Here is a 16582-nt window from a genome sequence, read left to right on the forward strand (position 1 = left end):
GTCTGGCCGGCAGATGCTGCCAGCTGTCATCACCCTGGGGCTGCAGCCCAGCCTGCACCTGGCGCTCGGGTGTCCCGGCAGTGCGTAGCCACTTACCGGCTGACCACGGAGACCTGCTCCTTCAGTTCCCAGCCAGCCTGATACCCAGGTGGGCAGGGCCGCACCCCCTCCAGTTCCCGGCGGCCCAGCTTCCTCCATCTCCGCCTCCATCCTCACGTGGCCCGCCCACTGTCACATCTTCCTCTGCCTCCCTTGGAAGGACACGTGTGGCCGCCTCGTCTGCAGTCCCTTCACGCGGCGGCCGTCCGAGTCAGCCCAGGACTCTCCAGCCCCACCAGGTCGCGGTACCCGGCTCTCACCGCTCCTCTTCATCTGGCTGGGGGCGCCCAGTGAAGTGGACAGGCTGGGGCAGGGAAGGGCCTGGAGATGCCAAAGCGGGGTCGTCTGGCCAGAATGGCCGTGGGGGCGGCAGGTGGAGGCCCAGCCAGAGGCCTGTGGGGGGGGCAGTGTGGGCAGGAGCCCCAGGGGCTCTCACCCCAGCGTACACTGCAGTGCTGAGCTGCTGAGGGGTGCAGGTGCCATCAGACAGAGGCCCCACCCTCGTGGCCTGGGAATGGGCAGAGGGGGCAGGACCAGGGGTGGGAGGTAGAGCCCAGGGTGGGGCAGTGATGCCTCCCTCCACTGGGTTTCCGGGTGCAGGGAAGCCCATGGGGGTGGGCACAGGAAGCCACCTGAGGGACCTGAGCCCCAGCGTGGCCCCACCCTGGCAGCGGGAGCCCATGATGGCCTGGGCTGGCAGCCATTCAGGACACCCAGGGGGTGTGGCTGGAGGTTGGGAAGCCCGCACAGGCCGCGTGGCTGCCCAGTGTGGAGGGGACCAGGCAGAACCAGGGCTGCCCAGGGGGGATGGGAGGGGCTTCGTGGGCCTCACGGGCTTTAGGAAAGGCGGCACGCGGCCTCCCCGGCAGCCTCTCCCGCTCCACGCCTGCCTGCTGCCTGCCGAGCCAGGCTATCCCGGGAGCGCCACACACCTTCCCAGAGCCTCTCATTGCTTCTGCTTCCTGTGGGTGCAGGGGAGCTTGCCACACGCAGCCCATGCCCACAGGGCCAGGCCTTTGTGCAAAACCGTGGACAGACCGCAGCCGTTCGAGCACACCCATCATCTCGTTTAACCAAAGAGCGGCCTGCGCGGCAGGTGGAGAGGAGCTGCAAGGTGTGGGTGCGCCTCCCCAGGCGGAGGGTGTGATGTGTGAGGAAAGGTCGGTGCTTTATTCCAGCTGGTAACTGCCTGCCGTGCGCATGGGGGAGCAGCCTGGCGCAGCCCCAGCACTCCTTCTGGGTAGGGTGGGGGCGTCCCCGCGTGCTCACTCAAGCCCACCCCACCCGCGCCCCAGACGCCCCAGGCTGGAGCCCAGACCCTGTGGCACCCTCTGTCCTGTAACCTCCTCATGCCAGGTGGTGCCTGGATGACCCTCCCGGTGCCCAGGACCCCCTGAGAAAGGTGTGAGTGGCCTCAGCTGGGGCGGCCCGCCTGGGCTGGTGTCCAGGAGGAGCAAGGTGGGAAGGCACAGTGGTCAGTGGGAAAGAGAAGGGAGTCCCCCCCCATCAGAGACCTTGTGTGACTCCATGCGCTGCCCACCAGGGCCCTCTGTGGCCAGGCCCCGCTGGACACTGAAGGCCAGTTCTGTGTGTGTGCTCCTTTGCATGGGCTGAAAACAGCAAAAGGGATGCCTGCCTGGGTGGTGGTGGCACCAGCCTCCCACCAGCACACCTCCAAGCCCTGGTTTTTGCAGTGGCCCCCCATCTGTCCACTGGGGTGCTGCTGGCCACATAGGGACACAGCCAGAGGGGCTCTTCCAGTGTCAGTCCCACGGGCTGAGCGCACAGCCATCAAACTTTGTGCTCGCTGCCTTGTCCCCAAAAGCCCCCCCCACCGCCGCCGGACCAGAAGCACCCAGCATGGGGGTGCTGCACTCACCCAGAGCACGCCAGGCCGCGGGTGCTGGACTCACCAGAGCCCTGTCCCCAGGTGACACAGCTGTGTTCAAGGATGGCAGTTACTGGATCCGGGGCCGCACGTCGGTGGATATCATCAAGAGCGGCGGCTACAAGGTCAGCGCCCCGGAGGTGGAGCGGCTGCTGCTGGCCCACCCCAGCATCGCAGGTGAGGGCCGGGCACGGCGACCCGAGCCTCTCGGGCAGACAGGGCCCCCGGGACGTGTCTCCCTCTGATAGATTGTAGGCAGCACGGACACCAGGTGACCCCGCATCAGGGCGCCACACAGCTGGGCCTTGCCCGCCCCGCCCCGCACCCCAGTGAGTCCCTGCATGCCGCGGGCCGCAGCGCCGCCCCTGTGCTCAGGAGTGGCAGCATGCTGGGGGTGGCCATCCTGGCACTGCGCCTGCAGAGCTCCTGACAGGAGCACAGAGGCCCTGTGAGTGCTGCGGGCTGCAGCTGCCAGTCCAAGAAGCAGGGCCACCCCGATCTGCTGCTCTCGGGCCACGGGCTCTGAGGACCTCGGGTCAGCACAGGCGGCTCCCCTGGGGCCAGGCCTGGCTGTTTGCCAGGATGCCCCGTGGCCTGTCTGGGGGAGCCTGCAGGCCTGGAGGTGGAGCCTTCTGGGCTTTTTGCCACCACCACCCCTGCCACCTTACCAGCGACTCTCCCCTGGCGCAGTGCAAGGGAGGGCAGGAGTGGTGGGGGGCCCGGCCCACTCCCTGGTCCCCTCCAGACACCATTTCTAGGACCGTGTGCTCCCGGGCCACCGAGCCAGGCTTCTCCCAGGACCTGCTGCAGGAACCCTGTGTCCCAGGCATGGCCCACGCATTCTACTACCAATCAACGTGCAGTGGTCATTGTGCATTTTCAAGATGCCACACCTTGTTCTTCTGTCCACAGATGTGGCTGTGGTCGGTGTTCCAGACTTGACATGGGGCCAGCGGGTTACTGCGGTCGTGGCCCTTCAAGAGGGACACTCACTGTCCCACCAGGAGCTCAAAGCATGGGCACGGTAAGGGCTGGGCAGGGGTAGTGGGGTCGGAGGAGGACAGCTAGAGGTCTGGGTCTTGCTGTCGTGATCTTGGGGGCTGAGTGCCTAGGCCATCAGCAGCATGGTGCTAACACGAGGCTGACCCCCACTGGGAAGCTCTGGTGGCAGAGGGGCAGAGATGGCCCAGTCCTTACCCATCACCCAAGGCCGTGGACACTGAGAGGCAGACGGGGCCACCCTGCCTGCCAGAGGACACTGGCAGAAGCATGTGCTCCGGGGCGGGGTCCCCTGTCGTGAGCAGCTTGATCCTCTCCCAGGTCTAGAAAGACTCGTTGGCCAGGGCGCTGGGCTAGACAGTCTGCAGAGCTCCTTCCCACCTGCTCCTGGAAGGCCACACACACCTGCCATTGGCTGTGCCCGGCCCATGGGTGCTGGTTGCAGGGAGCTTGCACGTGCCCTTGGGGTGCTCACTGCCTGGGGCCGAGGTCAGGGGTCTCCCTGCATCTCCCTGCCTTGGCTGAACCCTAAGCCTCCCACGACCCACAGGCCCCTCCCTGTGCTCACAGCACCTGTTGGTCCATCCCAGGGCCAAGCCTGAATCCCCATCCTTGTCAAAGGCCAGATAGGACAGGAGGAGGCATGGTGGATGCTGGTCCAGCACCCCGGCGAGCTCCGAAGGGAGGCCGTTAGTAACAGCTCCAAAGTCTTGATCTCAAACCCAGGAATGTTCTCCCTCCAACTCCACTCTGACTCGCCTCCTCCTAGAGCTGGAAATATTTTTGGCCCATCTAACATGATTTCACAAACAGCAGGAACCCTTGTTACACGGGGCAGCACAGCTGGGTGATCACCCTGGATTTTCGAATCACAGTCGGAGCTTAACAAAGGCAAGGCAGCTTCCATTTGCTGGCTGCTGCTTTGATTAAACAGTCACTATGTCAAAAAGAAGAAAATGCAAATCCTGTGCAAGAGCTTGTGCTGAGCTGTCTGCCAGGGAGTGTTCGGGCCACCTCCCCATCCCCTCTTAGCTGCCGGCCGTCCTCAGGCATGGGGCCCGTTGCCAGGTACTCCTCCTGCCCCATGTTGCGTGTCTGTCCCTCCTAAGTCCAGGCCAGGCTCCGGCCCAGGACCTGGCAGGGGCTGCGCTGACCGGTTTGGCCTGTGCCCCTGAGGTGGGTGCACTGTGTCCAGGCTTGGGGGCCCTGGTGCCAGGCTTCTTGGAGGGCAGGGCTCGGTGGCCTCCATGGGGCCTGCCCCAGATCGAGGCCAGCGTCCGGCCTTTGTGTCCTCCCCTCTGGCAGCCACTGGGCGGTGACGCGGGGCGACCCACCCCATGGAGGGGCGCCAGGGGCCTTCTCCTCCAGGCCAGGGCCTACTCTGGGGCTGAGAGGCCCCTGCACCCTGGGGCAGGGAGAGGGGCCTCGCCTGCCCTTCTTCCTGTATCATGTTCACTACCATTTGGGGTCTTTCTTAAAGGTCTTAAATGTCTTCCTTTTGCTCCCATTTTTTTCCTCTCCCAAGATGTTTGCTTACATCCTCTGCTCCCCTCCTCCATGCCGTGCTCCCAGTGGGGGTCTGGGGGAAGCACAGTCCCAGCCAAGGGTGGCATGGCCTTGGAGCTGGGTAATGTCACCACATCCTCAGGTTCTGGGTCATGGACAACCCACACCACCCTTCCATGCCCCAAGATGCCAAGTTGAAATGGCCCACGTGGGCCTTGCGCAGCGGGGGAAGCCGAGGAATGAGCCGCGGTGTTGGCCTCTGGTCGCTCTGGGTGCCTGACGGTCGTTGGCTGAGCACCCCGTCCAGCCTCCCCCCGCCAGCCCCCCTCTGAGGGAGGAGGTAACAGGAACTGAGTGCCGGAAGTAAGGCCTCCACCGTCCGTGAGGATTTTTCCATGTGAAGCTTGCTTTTAACAAACAGCTCGACTTTGCTGGACTCCTGTCCGACACCCCGCTCTGCCGTGGAGCTGCTCCAGGCGTCACGGGGCGGCTGCTCAGCTGGGCCCCTTTGGAGAACGAGGCGGCTCCTGAGGCCCTTACCTCTGCAGGACCCGAGGGCAGAACCCCCTTCCCAAAAGGACCGCCTGTCAGAAATGGCAGCGCCCCGGCCCCGGCCCGCGTCCGTCACAGCCTTTCAGATGGGTGTTCACCTTTCCGGCTCTTGCTCCCTGGCCAGGGTTACCAAACTGGGGTCTGTGACAGGCCACTCTGACGTGCCCGCCGCCCCACCCGCCTGCCGCTGCTCCGCGCTGGCCACGTCTGTTAGAGCCCCACACTGCACTCGATATTCTCGGTCACCTGTCTGAGTCCAGGAGGAAAATGGCCCGTGTCCCCGACCTGTGCCTCCCTCGGCCTGGCCGGCCCTGGCTCTGGATCCGCCTCATGTCCTGGGCGCAGGCCTCCTGGAGACGAACTCCGGAAGCGTCTTTGATTCTGCCTGCATTCCAGAAGGGCGCCTCCTCTGGATGTGAGACTCTAGACTGACGGGTTTTTCCTTGTGGAAAAACGGTGCTCCACTGCCTTCTCATGCACTGGGGGAGCGGCCCGGACTGTGCCCCCAGACTCACTCTGCCCTCCTCTCTGGGCCCTGGCCCAGCTTGGTGCTGGCACGGCCCGGGGGACATGTGAAGAGCCGCCGCCGATGATCACACCACCCAGACACCGTGGAGATGCCGTGTCGGCAGCCGGGCCGGGGCCTCAGGCGGCCTCGTCTAGAAGCAGGTGGGGTGTTGGGCTCTCGGGGGCTCGTCCTGCCAGTGTCAGGGCCACGGGGCCAGTCCTGAGGGTCGGTTCCAGCAAAGTCCAGGCCGGCCCCCAGTGAGCAGCTGGCCATTTCCAGCAGCTGCAGGGACCACAGGCAGTGGTGCCCTCCCCATCACAAGCCAGGAGCCTGCACCCTGAGTCCCTGTGTGGGAGCAGCGCTGTGCCCTTTGACCTGCGGCAGGCTGCAGATGGCTCAGCCGCCAGAGGTACCACTGCATTCAGCGTGGGATTGCTGGCACCCACTGCCTGAGGGCAGATTAGGTGTGTGTTCATTCATGCACCCTGCTGCTGAGGCCAAGATTTGGGGTTTCTCTGCCACCCCCGCTTGCCAGCTCCATGCTACAGCACAGTTTCAACGGCCGAGGCCTCAGACGGGAGGCTGTGCACACTTCGGGGCCCTGGACAGATGCCGGGTGCCTGTGTCCTGTTCCTGCCTGCCTGTGTCACTCTACCTAGCCTGACGCTTGTCGGCAGCCCCGGAGGCCGGGAGCTGGTGTGTGCAGGGCAGGCGTGCTGCAGTCGTCTGGCCTTCCCCACCACTGCACGCGGCCTTCTGCATCCTGCCACTTCCTTGCTAAGGGACACGGCCCTTAATGCAGCGGTCCTGTGCTTGGAGGTGGCCTCGGGGGAGCCAGTGCCTGCAGCCTGGGGTGCGGTCTCCAGAGTGGAAGCTGGTGGCAGTGGAGCCCACCGTGGCCCTCACAGAATGCACTGCTGACTCAGCGCCCCTTGGGAGTGTGGGGTGCAGGGCGGCTCCTGGACCCGCAGACAAGAACCTGGGTCAGGGCTCCACGGTGGGAGGAGCGCTCCACACTGTGGAGTGGGGCCATCTCTGGCCGAGGCCCAGAGCCCAGCCCCAAGTGGGTACAGCCGGGCTTCCTGCGCTGAGGTGTGCCCGTCCCTGCCGCTCACGCTGTACCTGTCCCTGCAGAGGCGTCATGGCCCCGTACGCCGTGCCTTCAGAGCTGCTGCTGGTGGAGACGATCCCGCGGAACCAGATGGGGAAGGTCAACAAGAAGGAACTCATCAGGCAGTTCTACCCGTGCAACCAGGGCACCCCAGGGCTGGGCGCCCAGGAGCCAGCATCGCCTTCCCACTAGAAGGAATAGAGGTGGGCACGATGGGAATGGGGTCAGAGCAAGGCCTGTGCAGCCTGGGTTTGTCTCTGAATCACAGGCAACCCCGTATCCCCTCTGCCCTGTCCTCACAGTCACTGCACACCCACGCCGAGTCTCCTCTGCTCACCTCCCCCTCCTGAAGACCGCCGCCCTCTCTCTTCTGGGGCGCAGATCGGGGGCCATTCCTTAGGGAACCATCGAGGTGGGTGGCCAGACCCCAAGGTCATGCCAGCCGAGCACCTCTTGGGGCCTGTGACCTCCTTTGTGAAGATGCCCAAGGGCAGGAGAAGGGCTCAGTGGAAGTCACATGCTAGAAGATAGCTCCCGGTGGGCAAGGAGCAGGCAAATGTAAGTGGGCCAGGTGCCCACGTGCACTCATGTCTGTGGGTGTGCGCGCAGGCTTCTGGGCATGCCCTGCCTGCATGGGGACATGCAGCAGCAGGCCCAGCCTGTTTGCGGTCCCTCCTCACGGCAGTCTTGCCCCACCCTGGCCCTCTCCCCAGTGCCACTCTGCCACTCTCATCGGCTTGCGGCACACACCGCCCGTGACAGCCTGCTCGTACACACAGCCATGCAATCACTCTGTAATGGCTACAGGCCATTAAGCCATCAATCTGCTCATCCCAGCCTGCCAACCTTTCCGCATCACGCAGTAAAGCTATTAAGACAGCAGCATCCTTAATGCGTCGGGGACATGCCCGTCAGCACCTGCCTCGACGGGGAAGAGCCGAGTCTTAGAAGACGGTGACACACCGCCCCAGCCAGGTGGCTGCACAAGCACACATGCACATATGTGGACGTGGACATGCATGTACAGTGCACACCCCAGATGTATGGACACAGGGACATGGGCACATATATAACTAACTGTACATACTAGGCACGCGTAAGTGTCCACAGATAATGCAGATCTGGGCTCTGAAGACTCCCTTCAGTGTCAGCTGCCTCTGGGCCCCCTGGTCAGTGACGGTTGGAGCAGGACCGGAGTGCTCAGGGCTGGCAGCAGCTGGCACAAGGCTTGAGCAGGACACCCCGTGCTCCCTAATCAGTACAGGGCACCCCCAGCCTGCACGGGAGCCTGTATGTGGGCCCCCAGCCCCTCCCAGCCCCAGAACAGCCACGTGTACATGGGTTAAGAGCCCATTCAGGGCTCGCGTCAGCCTTAGGGCAGAGTAGCAGGTGGTAACACTGCCCTCCCGGCTCCAGCTTCCCAAGAACTACACTGTACATCCCAAATTTCACCCTGTCCCTCTGGGGAGCCGACCGCAGTCGGGACTGCGTGGGTGGCCACATCTGTGCATGGGAGTGAGTGTGCTGTGTGCCTTCCGGGCTGGCAGATCCATCAGAGCTTCCTGTTCAGCTTATCCTGGATTCGCAGTGTGAAGTCCACCCCCCCCCCCACCGCTGTTCCCGTGTGTCGCATTCGTGGGCAAAGCTGCCCTCCGTGTATGTCACCCCTTTGGCACCTGAGCAAGAGCTAATCCACAAAATACTCCCGGTTGTGGAATTGCAGGATTGTAGGCACTGGTCTCCAAGTTTCTAGATACGGCCCCGTTCTTCCGGAAGAGGCCGCGCCTGTGGCCTCCAGCAGGGGAGATGCCCGCCCGCACACTGGGCAGAATCCTCACCGCTGTTTCCATGACTACCAGCACCCTGGGGGTAATCTGCATGATTACTGGACATTGGGGGTTGCTGCTCCCTATTCGTGCTCTTTGCCCGTTTTCTGGACTCTCGGTGATTCTCCCGGATTCCATTTCGGTTGTGCGGTTCGCCTCTTACTTCATTTAATACCTGTTGATGTGTAGGATTTTAATATTTTATTCAGAGAGATTAATCTTTTTTATGGCTTGAAGTTTTCATGTCTAAAAGCTCTTAAATACATTTCCCACTTGTTCTTCTAAAAAAATACAAAGCTTTGCTTTTCTCATTTCTCATTTCTCATTTGCTGGAAATTTATTTTCTCCTGTGGTGTGAAAAGCCCTAGTTTTCCTTTATGGAATAGTTTGTGTTCCCAGCATGGTTCTCGGACTCGGGTCTCTCCCAGCCGCACTGCACAGCCTCCCCCCATGCCCAAGCGTCAGGTGTGCTCCACGCTGACCCTTCCATCCCAACCCATCCACCTCTTTTCCAGGCTCTGCCGCTGGTTTCCTGTCTGATATTTGTCAGGATGAGGCACCCACCCACATGTCCTTCTTGCGAGCAGTCTAGACTGATCTTGGCCCCTTGTTCTTATATCTGGATTTTAAGAGCAGCTTAAAAGTTCCTCTTCAGAAGCCTCATTGGAGTTTTTGTAGAGGTCATTCAATTTGTAGATTAATTAATCTGGTAAGATTTGACATCTTTACAAAACTGCTCTCTCCGGCCCATGAACGGTGGCCCCGCTCCGCATTTCTTCGGGCTTCGTGTTTTGCAGTTTTCTCTACAATAACCGTGCACGTCTTTGGAGAAGTTCAGCCCCAGGTACTTTACAGTCTTTGTTGGAAACTGAATGGAACTTTTTATTTCATTTTTTAGTTGATCGTTGAGATGATGTGTGTGTCGGGGCTCCACCCTGCAGCGTGGCCGGGTCCCCTGGGTCTCCTGTGGGCCGTCAGCGCCGGCCCCATGCGTCTCCTCCTGCCCTGCTCAGCCTTCTGCTTCCCGTCCCCTCTTCCTCTTGGTGCTTCGCTGAACCTCCAGGCAGACGACAGCCAGGGGGAAGGCGGCGGCTGCCTGTCCTCTCAGGCAGCGGGATGGCTCCAGAGCTGCTGCCCAGATCCCCAGGGGAGCACAGGCGAACAGGCCAGCTTCGGACCAGCTCGTGTCACTGCCTCCGGTTGTTAAGATGTTCTGTGAATGAGTGCTAAATTGTACTGAAGTTTTTCTTTTCTTTTAAATCGACCGTCCTTTCCATCCTGAATCCGTTACTATGCAGTACTGACGGTTTTCTGATGTCACCACACACTCATGACCCGGCATGAACCCTGCATGGTCAATGTGGCCGGGAAGGGGGTGCTGAATCATTCTCCATTTAATGTGATTACTGATCCAGCACATGGGTTTTACCTACAATTCCAAAACCCAGAAAGCTGTGGAAACCAAAGCTGTTTGTTTTGTGTTTTGTATTTGATGTTTGTGGTAAACTCATTCGGCAGAGGCTGTGGACTAAGTATCTATGTCCCCACCAAAATGCCATGTGGAGATTTACCCCCGATGTGACGGTGCTGGGAGGCGATCGGGTCGTGAGCAGAGCCCCCGTGAGCAGGGCTCCCGCCTCATCAGAGCTGCCGGGGCTCCCTCGCCCCTTCTCCAACGTGAGAGCACAAAGCGACGCTGCCTGTAAGCCAGGAGCCCCCACCACACGCCCAACGCGCTGGGGCCTGTGTCTCCGGCCCCCCGCCCCAGAGCTGTGAGCAGCCAGTGTTGTCGTTTATAAGCCCCATGGTGTTTTGCCAAGGCAGCCTGGACAGACTGAGGCAGCAGACAGACGGACATGAGCCTGAGGAGGACTTCTGGACCCCACTTCATGTGAGGGTCCCGGGAGCCACCCAGATCCTGAGGCCATAACACATTGCACCGCAAACGTGCCTTCAAACAGCTGAAAAATTCTGGATTCCAGTCTGCCTCTCGCCCAGGGCCCGGGGTGTGGGGCCCAGGCCAGCATTTCATTTAGGATCCTGAAGGCTGGTGACACCATCCCCCGAGGCCTCAGGGCTTGCCGGGTGGAGGTGCCTCTGACCACCGATCCCATCTCTTCTTTAATGGTTCCTGCTCTACTCGAGACTCACTCCTTGGTGGTGCCCCGGCTCCTGTGGCTCCGTGAAACCATGGGTTTCACCCAGGCTGCAGATTTCTTGGCATGTAGCTGCTCCCAGCCCTACCATGTGACTTCCCGTCTTGGCGCTGGGCTCACATCCGTCTGCTGGAGCGCCTGCTGAACCGCTGGCTCATCCCCGCTGTGCCCGCCTTTCCCTCTCCTGCCCTCCCAGGTTCACACTGGTGCCCTTTCTCTGGCGCCTTCCATGGGACCCCCCTCACTGGCTGTCCCCAAGTCCTCGGGGCCACCTGAGCATCACTGGGGCCTTGCCACGCGGCCCCCCACTGCCCCTCGGTCGGTCTCACTGTGCCTTGGCCTCTTGCCCAGTAGTGATCTGGGGGCACATTTCCCTTCACCGTCCTCCTGCTGCCACCCACCCAGTCACCAAGACGCCGCCCTGCAACTTCAGTTCTTTGAGATCCAAGGCTCTTCGGGTGCCCTGGGCAGCCCCGTCTCAGAGTCAGGATGGGGTTGGGGGTGATGGGAAAGGATCTGTGAGTAAACTGGCCACTGAGGTATCTCAGCGCCTCTGGGCCCCGGAGCTCGGCCTGCCCGGCCTCGGAACCCACGTCACTGCCAGCAGCGCCGGCCGCCTTCCCGGCGCAGGTTGGTGCCCTGTGCTCAGGCTCACAGCTGTTCCGTGGGTCTGATGGGCTGTTGTTTAGCATCTCTACCCCGTTCACATTTGTCCCTCGGGCTTCATTTTGCCCGGGATTAATACTGAGATTAATCCTGCACTCCCAGCTCCCGGGGGTCCCAGCGTCCGTCTCTGTGAGCATGCCACGCGGGCTGAGCTCACGGCCACGCAGTGCGTGGACCCGGCAGCCAGGGCGAACCTGCCCCATCCCAGCCGGGCATGCTTCCTTAGAGGTTTTCAGTTTGGTTGTAGACACAAGAAGTAATAAATAGGCTTTGTTTTTATGGCCGGTCATTAATGGACATTTGATCGACTTCTCAACCACAACCAAATTCACGCTATAAAACGGTCTGTGCTAGTTCTCCCGAGACTCCCTATGCATGGCCTTTGTACAGCCAAGGCCGTATTCCCTCCTCACGCTTGGATGACCAGCTCTCTGGAGACAGGACGTGCACTCGGCCGGGGGCCCCTCGGCCCAGTGTCTGGCCTGCACCGTTCTGTCCCCTGGACTCCTCCGGCGCTGTGACGGCTGCCTTTCCCCTCAACACGACGGCGAGTCCACACGGGTGCAAATGGCCAGCGCCAGCCTCACTCAGGTGGCCTCCGGGAGTCCTGCACCCGCCCTGTTCCCTGAATGTCCCACGTGATTCCCTCTTTAGACAGAAACCCCCACTGGTTCTCCTGGCCTCTGAACGCAACTGGACCTCCCCTGGGCTCACACTGCACTTGGGGCCTAAACTCAGCCCCTCCTGCCTGCGCTGGGACGGGTGTGTGCCGGCCCCCGGCGCCCAAGGGAGCAGGCAGCAGCAGGCCAGTGAGAGTGGCTGGAACATGCTGACTCTCTCCAGAGGCAGGGAGCCTGTTAGCCTGGCTCTGCTCAGCACAGCCTGGGCCTCCTGGGGCCTCCTGGCGTGCCGACGCCACCACCCTGGCCCAGCGGCCAAGTCCGGCAGGCGCTGCAGCCTGGCCTGCAATCCCATACGTGGTGGGGAGGCTTCTGTGCTGCCCACCAGGTTTTGCACCAACCTGGGCTTGGGTCTGTCCTGGCCTCTCTGTCCCAGGTCCATCTGTATGGACGGGAAGGGCCATCCGGAAGGGCTGCGGCCCCCGTGTCTTTCCCCGGGGCCCTGTCACTTGAACAGGAAACACAGCAGGCCCCACAGAGACCCTGCCCATGGGCAGGGCCTGTCTGGGGGTGCTGAGTGAACACCCCTCTGCCCACAGTGGCTGCAGAATGGGGGGTGAGATTAGATGCAGCACCAACATCGTCAAACTAAACTGCCGATCACATCAGATTCCATCAGAATGGCCACTGATGGGATTTATAGGCTGTCCGGGACTCTTCGCTCCCAGATTTGTCACCAGCACTCTTGATGCTGATTGAAAGTTAATGGTGCTGGCAGCCAGTGGCATGGCTGGACCTCTGGGGCCTTCGCTGCCTGCTGACCCTGGGCCCACTCCATGCTGCGACCTGCCCCACACGGCCCCCCTAGGCGGCCTCATCTGCCTGGAGCCTGTCCTGCCGGCTCCTCCCAGACACAGACCCTGCCAGCCCGGGCAGGCCCACAAGGGCCCTATGGTGGCGAGTGCCATGACGACGCAGGGGACAGACTCCCTGGGGCCACTCCATGGGGTCTCACCCCCAAATCAGAGCTGAGAGCTCCAGGTCCAGGCAGCTTTGGAAGCCATGCCCTGCTGACCCGTCCTGGGCCACAGTCCCTCCACACCCTGCTCCGTCTGCTGAAGCCAGGCCAGCTGGGGGCAAAGACCCAGGTGATGGGCGACCAGCCTGGTATGCAGCCCCGAGGGGGTCTCACACCACCTTTGTTCCCCCTGCAATCTCCCCAAAAGTCTCAGGCCTGTGCCTCCCCTTCCAGCCTTCCACACCTCACTACCCAGCTCAGAGGGGAGCTGCCCACACTGTGTTCTGGGTCTTCAGCACCCTGAGACCCTGAATGAGGAAGACGGGGGACCTGTACCTGCCCTGGGGTCTCAGGGCGAGTGGGCGCCCAGCCCTCGCCCCAGCCTGTCTTGGTGAAAGTGCCCACGGGAATGGGCTGTCAGTACTGGAGGCCTCACGGCCTCCGTTCCCTGGCTCGCACCCCACCCAGCCCCTCCGAGCCAGCGGGGGAGGGCAGCAGTCTGTGCCCACCCTGTGGCCAGCCGGCAGCAGTTGTGCCCAGGTTGGGGTCAGGAGGGCCCGTCGCCCCGCCCAGCTGGGCCCTGAGCCCAGGCCTGGGGCGGCCAGGCCAGCAGGTGGAAGGACCAGGCCCTGGCCACCACCTCTGCAGGGCTTCCCTGGAGCCACACTGCCCCCTGCTGGTGCCAGTGGGCGTGGCAGGAACCGCTGGGACCCCAGGCCTACCCCGGTGCCTGGGCCAAGTCCAGCTGGGGCTGAACGTCACCTCTAGGACATGGAAAACCGTGTCCAGTGGACCTGGGGCCACTGCCTGGCCTGATTCTGCATTCCCACGTCAGAGCTGCTGGACAGGCAGCCGCTGGGCAGCATGAGACCCCAGCCCCCCAGCAGCGGGGAGCTTGGAGCTCGGGCAGCCCTGGAGGGAGGCCTGGGCAGAGCTGCAGCCAAGGCCCCCAGCTCAGCTCCCTGAAGACCAGCACCAGCCATCCTGCCAGGTGCGCAGGGCTCTGGGCCAGTGGGTGCGCCAGGGCCCCGCAGTCTCTTCTATCTACCATCTGTCCATCTGTTCATCCATGTTGAGCACCCAAGACTTTAAAGCGCAGTTTTGGAATGACTGTTCTGGTGTGGCTGGGGTGGACACTGGGCTTTGGAACAAAGAAGGCCCCCGACCCAGGCGGGAGCGGCCTGCACAGAGGGCGGGCTCAGCATGGGCCCGGGCCGTGACGTTCGCTCCCCAGGCCAGGTGCTGAGCTCAGCGGCAGCCAGTCACTCCTCAACATGCCACGCTCTGGGCCCCCGCCTTGTCCCCTCTGACCCTGGGGACACTTTAAGAACGGAGGAAGGACTACTTCCCTGCCCAGGCCAAGGGGCGCTCTGTCCCACCCTTTCCTCACCCACAGAGCCCTGTACCATCTGCCCTGATGTTTGCCCAGCTCAATGGGGGGCTCCTGATGCTGTGTCACCACTTCAGGATTGCTTTGGCCCCCGAGATGTGTGCAGCCCCGCAAGGGCTTAGTGTGAAGCCACAGAGCCTGGCAGGGGCCTGGGACCCAGGAACTAGAGGGGAGGGGAGTGCCGGAGGGAAGGTCTGCCTGCACCTGGCCTCTCTCCCGACCTGCAGACCAGGCTTGAATAAGGAGAGAGCCCTGCAGTGGTCACTGGGCCCCTGGCCAGGCCCCACCTATATTGGCCATGTCCCCTTGACCTCAAGCCTCCAGGTCCCAGCTTGTAAAGTGGGGGCCACAGGGGTGAGGTCAGTGTCTGGGCCCCCAGGAGCACTTCGCTGTTGTTGCCACTGGCCCCTCCACTGGATGACCTCAGGTGCCCAGTTCACATCCATGCGGAACATGGCCCCCATTGCCTGGTGTATGCTTCGTCTCCTTCCTGGCCAGCCCTGAAGGGCCTGGACATTCTTTCACTCCCTTCTGCGTCCACCCTCTGTCCAGGACTCCATCCTCCACAGCAGCCTGACCCTTGGGAGCGTGGCCCTCATTGCAGCCTGACGCCTGGTTGTCCCCTTGCCACATAACCCTGACTCCTATTCAAAACAGGGACCTTTGTGCCACAGGAGGGAGATGGGTAGTGCGGACACACGACTGTCCCAGTGAACAGAGCAAAGCCAGTGCTCAGTGAATACCAGCTGGGATCGCCAAGTTACTCAGCCTGTGTGTCCTTGCTGTACGGACGCCAGAACATGCTACTGCACGCACAGTGGCTCAAACAACATGAGTTTATTATCTTACTGTTTCCCTGGGCCAGCATCTGAGCAGGCTGGCCCAGTCCCCTGTCCCTGGTCAGTCGAGGCCACTCCCTGTCAGCTGGGCAGGCTCCTTCTTAGACTCAGAAGAGGCTCTGCTCCACATTCATCCAGTCGGTGTCAGAATCCAGGTCCTCGCAGCGGTTGGACCGAGTGCCCTTTTCCGCTGTCAGCCAGGGCCCCCCTTCGCTCCCAGAGGCCTCCTGCCTGTGCCCCCACACCCGTGTCGGCCCCTCACACGCCTGAACCTCTCTGATTTCCCCCTCTTGCCACAGTTCTCTGCCCCCAGCTCATCTCTGCTCTGCAAGGCTCCTGTGAACACATCACCCCTCCCAAACCAGGATCACCTCCCCACCACGAGGTCCCTTTACAGTGGAAAGTGACATTTTCACAGGTTCTGCCATCAGGGTGAGGACATCTTTGGCCACCTGTCCAGTGCCTGCTCAGCCACGTGTCCTTGCCTGCACTGGAGAGAAGCCCCTGCTTCATAGGCACGGGGACTAAACGCCTGGCCCCTAGTTAGAGTTTATGTATACTCATGTGCAAGTTTATATAAGCCTACATACTTTTATACACAGTAGTTCCTGCTTCACTGTGTAATTACACAATTCTAAAGTTATAATAGCTTCACTTCTTGCTGAAAGCCCAATGTGCCCTCTCTTCATGAGGAAGTTGAAAACCTCTGAACACAGAAGATGAACCTCCAGTTCATCCTGGGTTGGACACCCCAAGTCCTCTAGCTTGGTCCCTGACTGCCTGGGACCCCTTACCTGGGCCACCGGACAGTCAGCTGCCCTCTGGGCCCTCCCAGGTTCTGCACATCCCCAGCCTGCTCCCCTTCTCCCGGTTCAGAGGTGCACCCCTTGGGCAAGTGGGCAGGCACCCCCCGCACCCCACTGTGTGGGCCATGGGCCACACTCAGTCCCTAGTGGTGGGTGGGGGGTGGGGTCCCATGCCCGGGACAGAGGAGCAACCGCCAGGGGAGCTGGCATGGGACTGGCCCTGACCTTTACCAGGACTCTGGTGGACACAGTGGATCTGAGAACCCCGGCTCTGCTCTGAGCTCCCAGGACTCCCCAAGTCTCAGCCTGGTGAACCAGGTTGCTGGCCTCAGGTCACAGACCGTGGGTCACACAGATTGAAGAGGGGACACAGCTCCCCCCTGGGAAAGATGGGAGTGAGCCAGTGCCTCAGGTCCGCCACTTGGCTCTGAGCCCACCAGCCTGGAGCCCCCAGCCCCCAGGCTCACACGCACCCTGCCCGTGCCCAGGCCCACATCTGCATCACCCACCGGCACGAGGGCAGAGTGTGAACCATCGTTGCGTGGGGAAGGAAGTGGGGCCTAGGGCTGCAGGGCTGGCTGCAGAATTGGGGACAGGG

The 16582-nt window shown here is 61.9% G+C and overlaps 1 protein-coding gene across 7 annotated transcripts in view; it reads left to right on the forward strand.

Annotated features, from left to right (window-relative positions):
- The window catches only part of ACSF3 (acyl-CoA synthetase family member 3), a 51918-nt gene extending 42193 nt beyond the window's left edge, over nt 1-9725 (forward strand). For 3 of the 7 annotated variants that reach the window (XM_036993973.2, XM_036993974.2, XM_017662275.3), the window contains exons 8-11: nt 2030-2164; nt 2900-3011; nt 6687-6866; nt 9388-9725. In XM_036993973.2, the coding sequence (XP_036849868.2) occupies nt 2030-2164; nt 2900-3011; nt 6687-6855 (416 nt within the window). In that variant the 3' untranslated portion in view covers nt 6856-6866; nt 9388-9725. The other 4 variants (XM_073226103.1, XM_036993971.2, XM_073226106.1 and 1 more) reach the window with 4 other exon arrangements.
- Nucleotides 9726-16582: the final 6857 nt, after the last annotated feature.

Source organism: Manis javanica, chromosome 17 (assembly GCF_040802235.1).
Source record: "Manis javanica isolate MJ-LG chromosome 17, MJ_LKY, whole genome shotgun sequence".
Lineage (NCBI taxonomy): Eukaryota > Metazoa > Chordata > Mammalia > Pholidota > Manidae > Manis > Manis javanica.